Source organism: Lissotriton vulgaris, chromosome 10 (assembly GCF_964263255.1).
Source record: "Lissotriton vulgaris chromosome 10, aLisVul1.2, whole genome shotgun sequence".
In the NCBI taxonomy this organism is placed as follows: Eukaryota; Metazoa; Chordata; class Amphibia; order Caudata; family Salamandridae; genus Lissotriton; species Lissotriton vulgaris.
The window spans coordinates 7,834,304-7,845,149 of record NC_141698.1 but is presented as its reverse complement, the minus strand read 5'-3'; the positions used below and the strand labels follow the sequence as shown (position 1 = coordinate 7,845,149).

Genomic DNA, 10,846 nt, shown 5'->3' with positions numbered 1-10,846 from the left:
CCAGTGGGCTACCTATCAGTGTGGCGTCTGCATAACCTTGACTCAGAGTTCCTAGATTCAACAGAACCAAGAGTGAAACCCTTCTACGACTGAGCACTTCAGGTGGCCCACCTTAGTATTGTGCCTAACCTTAGTATTGTGCCTAACCTATAAATGTGACTTGCTTTCTAATTTACTAATTTACCACCTGCTCTGGTGCCTAATGGGCCACAGGGCAGATGGTGGCTTTTCCCAGGTCTGGCTGGGAGCCTTGGTCGCACTTCAGAGGCGCTAGAGTCTTTGAAGCTTCTGGCCTTCAGATTCTAATCTGCTAGCCATCCGACTTGAAGGTGTGATTATCTTCTACTGGATAGGCATTTTTCCTGGCCACAGAGAGCTGGCCTAACTCCATGGGATCTGAAACTAGTCTGTGTTGGCAGATTGGAGGATACTAGTCATCCAGCATACTCTGGCCTATAGGTTTTAAGGGGGCATCTTTAAGGTGCCTTCTGGGTGTGTCATAATCTGGTACTAGCATCAGTACAGATTTATTAAGACAGGCTGCTTGTAGGAATCTGTCTCTTTTTTTTGATTTATCAAGAAGTTGATGCCAGGGACTCCACTAAATACTGAATTTTGGGGAGTGAGGGGGGAGTGTAGGGTAGTAGCAAATGGGCTAATGACCCTTGGGGTCACTACACACCCTATATGACAACTTCCTGTGGGAATAACCCTGTCCCAGGATTCCTAGGTATGCCTTCACAAAGATGGCTACTTCTGCAAAACCGTGTCCACCTCACAGTACTTTACCTTACGGGTGGTACTAGTCTGGAGGTAAACGCAATAAGATGGACGGAGCTTTGAAACTTTTTAGACACTCAAGCAAGTCACTATTAGATCTTGGTTAAATCCATCCTCATTCTTCTGCTCACTTTGCAACCCCAGTTCAGACCCAGCCATATACAAATCCGTCTTGACCCTGTGCCTCATGGGAACAGTCCTGCCTGGACTGCCAAGCCATTTCTTCCCTGGACCGGAAACGAGCATCCTGGGATAGGTCTGGAGGTGGCACGCCTTCCTGATTTGCTAATTTTCCCGCCTATCCATTTGCCAAGAGGGCTCTGGACAGGGGTGGTGGCTTTATCTTCTTTGAGGGGATCCATATTCGCATTCCAAAGGCGGCAGCTTTTTTTAAGCTCGCTGGCCCAAGGGGGCTAATCATCAAGTCATCCTTTGGGAGAGGGTGTTACACCCTTGTCCTGGACAGACTTTTGTTCTTGGTCTCGTGAGTGCAAACGCTGTCGCCCTAGCAGAACAGCGTCTCCGGTGGCAGACTAGCAGAAAAAGTAAGCCAGCGCAGCAGAGGCTGGTTGATTTTCAGAGGGCACCTCTAAGGAGCCCTCTAGTTGAATGTATTGTTCAATTTTCAGTTCAAATAAGCTTTATTCGGCGTTTGGCCATAAAAGCAACACAATAAAATACATACAGGTAAAAAATAACTCAACATAACATTGCCTGGTTAAAAGAAAAATGAGATAAGACCCAACTAAAAATAGTTTGGCATGTAAACAGTTAAAAAAAAATAAAAACCCCAATACACAGAATCCCCCTTTTTCACCCGCTGTTATTGTGATTCGGTGCTCGAGGGCCAGGATAAAAGTCATGGAGGTCCCAGATACGAATGGAGCCATCACCAAGTTTTGGCTGGATAGAACGCAAGTAGGGGGCAGTATTCCTGTCCTTAAACCTAACCAGAATCAAGTCCCCCGGAACATTTTTGGGCAGATGACCAAGCCACCCCACCCTTCTGACGCTCTGTATCCCACCGTCTAGCAGGGAAGGTAATGGTCTATTGTTTTGGAGCCAATAAATGGCTTTGTTCAAAAGGTCCCGATGCAGTTCACGTTTTCCTGGTCGGAGAGCAGGGACCCCAGAAAGAATGGTGACATATGGGGCAGCTACGGGGGGTAAATCGATGCAGTGTCTTCTATCTAGTGCGATCACAGGAGCTCTTTGTGGGACATGCTCGTGAATACGGGTGATATTGTGATCACTTTGAATCGGTGGTGTAACAGGGGAATCACATGTTTGTAAAATCCTGGGAGCATTGTCTGTAGGCCTTTTGTGGGTATTAGTGGGGGAAGAGCGTATGGGAGTAACAGTGATTCTAGTCGGTGGGTATGACTGTGATACCTTTTGTTCAATCCTGCACAGTCTATCTCCCAAATCATGTATTTTAGCAACCAGTGGAGAGAGAGCAGTAACAAGCAGTCGCTCGATTTGGGCCAGAAGAGACGATTGTAGGGGGGATCGAGACTCAGCCTTGTCCACAGGTGATGAGGCTGTACTGGGTCCGGGTACTGTGGGGCTGCAATTAGTAAGTGGAGGGAGGGTGGTAGCGGGGGAAGCCTGAGGGGAGCAGGTAGTTTGAGCAGTGTCTCGAGACACTATGGGGGGGGATAGAGCATCCGGGATGTAGTGTGTGCCACAGAGGGCATTCAGCTCTTCCCAGATGGACATTGAAGTTGAGTGACTGTATACAGTTATCCTGATGATAGATATCAGCAGTTCAAGGCAATAGGGATGGAAGAAGAGGAGCTTGACTGTACCTTGACCAAAGCTGGAGCCAGGAGCGGTAGCCCGTCCCGGCCTCCTCGTGCCTCTGAGGGCCACAGAGGGCCCGCCCTTTGCCCGGGCTTGACCCGCGCGCGTCCCGCGACGCGGAGGGAGTGTCCAGTACAAGTAGCGCCTCCGGGCGCGCTGTGGCCGGAAACCGGAAGTCGGAAGTGGGCGCAAAGCACCCTGGGAGCTGTAGTCTCCAGCCGCAAGGTGGAAAGCGGCGGCGGCGAGACTACAGCGTCAGGAGCCCAGGAGCCCAGGAGCAAGAGAACCAGCGTCTGCCCACTGGTAGGTGTCCCTCCAAATGCTGATACAGCCCCCGCTCCACCGAGGGAGCGTCCAGTACAAGTAGCGCCTCCGGGCGCACTGTGGCCGGAAACCGGAAGTCGGAAGTGGGCGCAAAGCACCCTGGGAGCTGTAGTCTCCAGCCGCAAGGTGGAAAGCGGCGGCGGCGAGACTACAGCGTCAGGAGCCCAGGAGCAAGAGAACCAGCGTCTGCCCACTGGTAGGTGTCCCTCCAAATGCTGATACAGCCCCCCTGTATTGTTAAATCCAACACTGGCATCAGTGTGGGTTTAACAGTATGAGATGTTTGATGCATAACATCCCTATTTTTAGTGAAGCCATCATGTAGCTGGGGAACTCATTTCCACCAGTGTCCAGCACATGTTTTAAAATTGCTTCCCTGGTCACTTGAACTGGCAGCAATAATACTGACTAGCACAGTGGCAAGTCTGCTCAAGCAGGTATGCCCTCACATGTTATACTCAGCACCCTGCCTTAGGGCTGTCCCGCCTGCTATAGGGGTGGCTTGCAAATATTACATGCAGTGTTAGGAACTGGCACACAGGGATGTGTCATGTCGTGTTTTCACTGTTTTCTGCACCAAGACAAGATGCCTGCATTGGCAGCCTTGCATTTGCTTAGTGAGGGGTACCTTAGGCTGGCAGAATTCATGCTGCTGCCCTTCGGGACCATATTTAGTACCTCAGCCCCCTAGGTATCGGGTACCATTTACTAGGGTGCTAAAGGTTTTGCCAGTTTGGGTGAAAAGATTGAATCTTTTTAGGGCAATAACACTGATACTGGGTCCCTAGTTAGCAGGAACCCAGTACACTTGTGTCAAAGTTGCATCAAATACCAGGCAAGAAGTGTGTGGGTGTGTGGGGGGCAGAAGGGGACGCTGCAAAAAAATGGTTTCCTACAATGTTTGGTACTAAACAGGAGTATTTTCAGTGAAGCTATTATGCAGCTGTTTAACTCGTAATGACTAGTAGATGCCTTAAGATGGCTTCCTGATCACTCGCAATGCTTAGTACTGGAACTAGGCAATACAGTGACACATCTTATGCAGATGTGCCCTCACATATAATATAATGCACCCTGCCCTACGGCTCGAAGGCCTGCTGTAGGGGTGACATGTATAATAAATGCAGCTTGCAGGGGCATGGCACACAGTGAGTGTGTCATGCCATGTTTTCAGAATGGTTTGCACCATTTCATGCATTCTGCAATGGCAGTCTGCTTGTAGGTTGTGTGTGGATTCTTTAGGGTGGTATAATAACATGCTGCAGCCCTTGGGGACAATCTTTAGTACTAAAGATTGTCCCCATCCAATGGGTTTCTAGGGGTACCATCTACTAGGGACTTACAAGGGTGCTAAAGTCCTTGCCCATTGGGTTACAAATGAACCTTTGTCTTGTTTTTATTTAAAGAGCCCTGGGCCCTGGTTATCCGGAACCCAGTGCACTACCAATCAACATCCGTGCCAGTGTGCAAAAAGTGTGGGCGACCATGTTAAAAAGTAGCACTTTACTACACCAACCTGTTGTGAAGGCGGTAGAGCATATATTAACATAACTGTAAGTAGGATAAAGGTATAGAGTCCTTTTCTTAGTACCTTAGGTGACAATTCATTACCTCCCAACCTATTGCTGGTTGGATTTCAGTTGGACTTCCCCATTACCACCTTGGCATTTTACCTCCTGGAGTATTAACTATTCTAGGTTCGCTGTTTAATAGAGCTGCATGGGTACTTTGTTCATTAGTGCGAATTGTTCTGTTACTCACTTGACCTTTAGGATTCACTCAATCTAATGGAAGTGCACCTAGCTAAATTAGGGCTTTCAACCTGAGCTAACAAATGAACTTATCACATCTGAAAGACACGTTAGTGATAGATTCCTTACCTTAAAATATCCCCAGGCGTCAGACTGGATCTGGAAATTTTTGCGTAGCAGTACCCTTGCGCATTGGTAGGCGTCGTCTGCGGCTCCGCGTCCGTCGTCGGCGTCGTGTGCGCCGTGATGACGTCGTCTGAGTACTTGGACGCCGCCTCCGCATGCTGACGTCAGTTCTTCTTTTTTCCGCGCCAGCAGCGCATATCCGGAAAAGGTGGTACCTTAGTCACTTTTTGACTAACTTTTTTTGGATCTTTTGATCATTCCTTTTCGAGTCTTCGACTCCGATCGGTGCTGATAGGGATGCCTGGTTTCAAGATCTGTGAAGATTGCGACCGACTGATGTCTGTCACGGATCCTCACCGTCGGTGTCTCCACTGTCTCGGCGTCGACCACGACAACAAGACCTTCCTCGACTGCCGGGCCCTGACTTCGAAAGCTAGGCGGGAGCGGTCCCGTAAGCGACTCCAACTCCGGCAGTCGGCCCCGCGCCAAGAGAGGTCCCGGTCCAGACGGAGGTCGAGGGACCGGTCGCGGGAGCGGAGCCGTCATAGCTCCGGGAGTTGACATCACTCCTCTGGGTCGAAGTCGTCAGGTAAGCCCAAGAAGTCGAAGAGATGTCATCGCTCTTCCGACTCCCCCGAACGGTCGCGCGACTCGGCCGGGGGTACAGGTGGCACCGCCCACGCGGCTCCGTTGGAGTCGCAGGCGTCGCGTCCGGCTAAATACCCTCCGGTCCCTGGGCCTAACTCGACGCCGGGGGAGATCAAGCGGTTCCTCATGGCCATGAGGCCCCTCTCTCCCCCGACGGGTTCCACGGCGCCTTCGGGCCCAGCGGTCCCGTCTGGGGGTCCTAGCGGGTCGGGGGCTTCAGCCCAACTCAGTCGGGTGCTTCGGCTCAGATGCCGCCAGCGCCTTCGGGCCCAGCGCCGCAGGGCTCCGCTGGATCCGGTTCCGGATCCAGGTCGTCGCCGGTGGACTTAACGACCTCCACGGCGCCGACCCCTCAACCCGGCTCCGGAACGCCGCCGTTCGGCGCCGATTAAGACGCCAATTGGTGAGTTCACTTTCCATGAACCGGCCCCATCCTTTACTGACCCGGAGTACCAGGTGATGAGGATTGGGAGGGGTCTGAGGACTCTCTGGCACGTGAGTGCCAGTCTTATGAGGACTGGACAGGTGACCTTGGGGAAGCCAGTGGTTTAGACACCTCGCCTGACACTGGCTTTGTCTCCCCTCCTAGCGTGGCTACAGAGAAGGGGGCAACCTATAGTGTGGTGTTGATGAGGGCTGCCAAGGCCTTGGGCCTTGAGCTCCCCGTCGCGGCCGTGAGGACTAACCACCTCACTGAGGTCCTTAAACCGCAGTCATGCCCGACAGCCTCTGCTGCTGTTTAACAAGTTCTTGAATGATAATCTTTAGGGCACTTGGTCCAAGCCCGCTACGGGTTCGCCCGTAGATAGGAACGTGGCCAGACGCCACTGCCCGGCCCGGGTGACCCATGTTTCCTGTCCACCCACCCCACCCCTGAGAGCCTGGTCATCCAGGCCTCCAATTCCCAGACTGCATTCCAGTCGGCTCCGCCGGACAGGGAATCCAAGAGGATAGAGCAAGATGGCAAAAAGATCTTCTCCTCCCTTAGTCTGGAACTGCGGTCTTCCAACACCGCATGCCTCTTGGGCCGCTACACCCACTCTCTGTGGGATACGGTCGTGGAAGTGCTGCCAGAGTGTACGTTGGAGGTACGGGCCAAACCCGGCCAAGCCCTTGTGAAAGGTCGGGATGCAGCCAGATATTCGATCCGGTGTGGACTAGATACCACCGACTCACTGGGCAGAGCGATGGCAACGACGGTGGCGGTCAGACGCCACGCCTGGTTGAGGTCCACCAATTTTTCGGCCGATGTCCAGAACACACTGATGGACATGCCGTTCGATGGCAGTCGCCTTTTTGGTGACAAGGCAGACCATGCCCTTGAGCGTTTTAAGGACTCCAGGGCCACGGCCAAGTCCTTGGGCTTCTCGGCCCCATGTCAGCAATCGGCTGCCTTTCACTCCTTTCGTGGCCACGGAAGGGGTGTACCCACACGTGCTGCCAGCCACGCTCCGCAGGGTAATACCCAACGCGGTGGCGGCCGTAGAAACCGCTGTGGCGACGGTAGGGAACCACGGCGAGTTCAGTCCACACCTTCCCCCGCAGCATCTGCCTCAAAACCCTCCTAGTCCGTGCTTTCAGGCCCATGTGACGCCAGTGGGTGGCAGGGTTCGCCATCACCTCCTCCACTGGCGCACTGTCACGTCGGACAGGTGGGTGCTGCAGATCGTCCGAAGGGGCTACTCCCTCCCCTTCGAGGCGACTCCTCCAGCCATGCCACCGCAGAACCACCGTGTAACGGGGGATCATTTGCGACTTCTGCAGGAGGAAGTTAGGGCCCTCTCGGCCAAGGGGGCCATCGAGCGCGTTCCTGGGCCAGAAGTAGGGTGTGGTTGCTACTCCCACTACTTTCTGGTACCCAAGAAGGGCAAAGAGGGCCTATGCCCTATCTTGGACCTACGGAACGTCAACGGCTTCCTCCGGAAGGAGAAGTTCAAGATGCTGACACTGGCTCAGGTTTTAGCTGCCCTGGACCCAGGAGACTGGATGGTAGCGTTGGACTTGCATGACGCTTACTTCCACATTCCCGTCCTGCCGGCATTACCTGCGGTTCAAGGTACGCCACGAGCACTTTCAGTACACCGTGCTCCCCTTCGGCCTTACCAGCGCCCCATGGGTGTTCACAAAGGTGATGGCGGTGGTCGCAGCTCATCTGCGGAGGTTAGGGGTTTCAGTCTTCCCCTACCTCGACGACTGGTTGTTAAAGGCGGGCTCACCTCAGACAGTCGTCAGCCACCTCCAGACTTCTGGTGCATCACGCCCGGTGGCGGATGCAGGCTCTTCAGTAGGACCTGAAGTTTTAGTGGGCCCAGCATCAGGGCAACCTGTCCAACCACGTCCTGATCTCGGAGGGCACTGCGAGACAGCTGCAGTGGTGGCTCACGGACCGCGATTGGGTCAGCGTCAGATCCCTCTCCCTTCCCTAACCGGAGCACGTAGTTGTGACGGACGCGTCCCTCCAGGGCTGGGGAGGCCACACGGGAGAGGCAGAGATCAGAGGCCTCTGGTCTCCGGCGGAGTCCCGGCTCCATATCAACCTTTTGGAGCTGCGGGCGATTCGTCTAGCTCTGAAGGCATTCCTCCCCTCTGTCCGAGGGAGTGTAGTGCAGGTGTTCACGGACAACACTACCGCCATGTGGTACTGCAACAAACAGGGCGGGGTGGGGTCGTGGACCCTTTGCCAGGATGCTCTGCGCCTCTGGCAATGGCTGGAACATCAGGGCGTGACCCTGGTGGTTCAACACCTGGCAGGTTCTCTGAACGCCAGGGCGGACAAACTCAGCCGCCGGTGCATGATGGATCACGAATGGCGTCTGAACTCTGACGTGGCGCAAGGTCTCTTTCTGCAGTGGGGAGAGCCTTGGTTAGATCTATTCGCCACCGAAGAGAACGCGCAATGTCATCAGTTCTGCGAGTTGGAATTTCCAAGGCGACACTCGCTCGGAGACGCTTTTCGTCGCGAGTGGAGTTGCGGTCTGTTGTACGCCTTTCCGCCTATACCACTTCTGCCCAGAGTGCTAAAGAAGATCAAGCGCGACCGGGCCCAAGTCATCCTTTTGCCTCCGGACTGGACACAAAGGTACTGGTATCCAGAGCTACTCAGTATGTCAGTCGATCCCCCGGTTCGTCTGCCTCTTCAGGAGGACCTTCTGACGCAGCAACAGGGGACGGTCCTCCACCCGAACCTGTCCAGTCTCCACCTCCATGCTTGGAGATTGAGCGGCGACGGTTGAGGCCTTTTGACTTGTCTCCTGAAGTCTGTAACATCATTCTGGCAGCCAGGCGTCCCTCCACGAAGTCGGTATACGCCTGCAGGTGGAACAGATTTGTGGCATGGTAAACAGCAGAGGCTGGGGATCCACTCTCTGCCCCTCTTTGAGGTTCTTCTCTTCCTTCTTTCTCTTGCCCAGCAGGGGTCTGCTCTGGGCACTATCCTTCTGCCCTTTCAGCCTTCTTAAGGCTGCCCGATCAACCATCTTTGTTCAAGTCCCCTATTGTAAATCGATTACTAAAAGGCATCACTCACACATTTCCACCTGTTCTGTTTGTGATGCCTCAGTGGGACTTAAACCTTGTACTTAAATTTCTGATGTGCGCTCCCTTTGAGCCACTTCACAACTCTCCTCTCCGCCTTCTTACACTGAAGACTGCTTTCCTGGTTGCCATCACCTCTGCCAGGAGAGTGAGTGAGGTCCAGGCCCTCTCTTGTACTCCTCCTTTCCTTTCTGTCCATCCCGACAAGGTTGTGTTGCGTACTAAGCCATCTTTCCTGCCCAAGGTTGTCACAGCCTTTCACATCGGGCAGTCCATCACATTGCCCACCTTCTTTCCACCACCGCACCCCTCTAAAGAGGAAGAGCGGCTCCACCGCCTGGGCCTAAAACGTGCGCTCTGATTTTACTTGGATCTCACACGCCAGTTCCGGGTGGATGACCAACTCTTTGTTGGCTGCGTGGGCGCTAAGAAGGGGAAGGCGGTACATAAGAGGACCATCTCCCGTCCTCAAGATCCACTCTGCATCTTAAGGACTTCATCTTGTGTATCCAGGCATGCTACTCCTTGGCTAGAATGGAGCCCCCTGTTGGGTTGCGGGCTCACTCCACCCGAGCCACGGCGACAACTACTGCCCTGGGCCGGGGAGTGCCCTTGCAGGACATTTGCCAGGCAGCTACGTGGGCCTCGCTGCACACGTTTGCAAGACACTATTGCCTGGACAGTCAAGTCCGGAGGGATGGCTTCTTTGGCCGTTCCGTCCATCAGGACTTTCTGGGGTGATTATTGGTTCGCAGACCCACCACCGGGGTTGGTATTGTTTGGGTATCTATTCTAATGAAGGAATCTATCACTAACATGTCTCTTTCTGATGCACAAGTTACTACTTGTGTAACTATATATCTGTAAGAGACATTAGTGATAGATTCCTTACCGACCCACCCATCCTCCCCGTTCTGCGAACTGATCTCTAGGGTTAAGGTCATCCCCTTTCAGGGCCCTTGTTTCAATGGCACCAGTGTTGGTTTTTAACACGGCTCAGCGCTTCTGGCGCGGAAAAGCTGTGGCTAAGAACTGACGTCAGCAAGCGGAGGCGGCGTTTATGTACTCCGACAACGTCATCACGGCGCCCACGACGCCGACGACGGACGCGGAGCCGCAGACGACGCCTACCGACGCGCAAGGGTACTGCTACGCAAACATTTCCGGATCCAGTCTGACGCCTGGGGATATTCTAAGGTAAGGAATCTATCACTAACTAATGTCTCTTACAGATATATCGTTACACAAGTAGTAACTTGTGCTTTAGTGCTGCTGTCGCATTGCTGTTTGATTCATTGACATTTCCTGCTCATGCATCCTGCTAGGAAATCCTAGTCTATTCCCCTTCTAACTCCCTAGCCCCTCCGGCAGTTTGCTTTCCTTTGTGACCCACATGGGCTAAGTTTCCTAATCAGTTCTGTTTCTTTCTACAGCTGATGGATATGGGCTTTACAAGGGAACATGCTATGGAGGCCCTTTTGAACACCAGCACCATGGAACAAGCCACAGAATATCTTCTTACACATCCTCCGCCGCTGATGAGCAGTGTTGTGCGGGTAAGTGGATTTCTTGTATACAGCAGTGGGAGCTTTTGTAATCCCACTCTAGACGTAAAGGTGGAACAGTTCCACTGCACTAATGAAATCTACTCCCTGGTTGTGGTTGATATAGTTAATGCTATCTTTAGCAAGAGCTTGTTTCCCACAAATGCATCTTAAAGTGAGTGTGTGCCCACCTAGGGTACTACTTTAATTCCAGGGTTGTGTAACCAAATGTGTTCCCTAAAATCCCCCCTCAGATCTCCAGCCTCAGATTCCTTACCTTTGAATTCCCCTGGCATCCGACACGATCTGGAAGGTTATACTTCGAGAACTACCGTA

General features: G+C 53.1%; 1 protein-coding gene across 2 annotated transcripts in view; it reads left to right on the top strand.

Annotated features, from left to right (window-relative positions):
* Window positions 1-10,846, top strand: part of HUWE1 (HECT, UBA and WWE domain containing E3 ubiquitin protein ligase 1) — a 1,800,886-nt gene that overhangs the window by 635,180 nt on the left and 1,154,860 nt on the right. For both annotated transcript variants that reach the window (XM_086940169.1, XM_086940170.1), the window contains one exon: window positions 10,400-10,522. In XM_086940169.1, coding sequence (XP_086796295.1) covers window positions 10,400-10,522 — 123 coding nt within the window. The remainder of the gene's footprint in view (window positions 1-10,399; window positions 10,523-10,846) is intronic.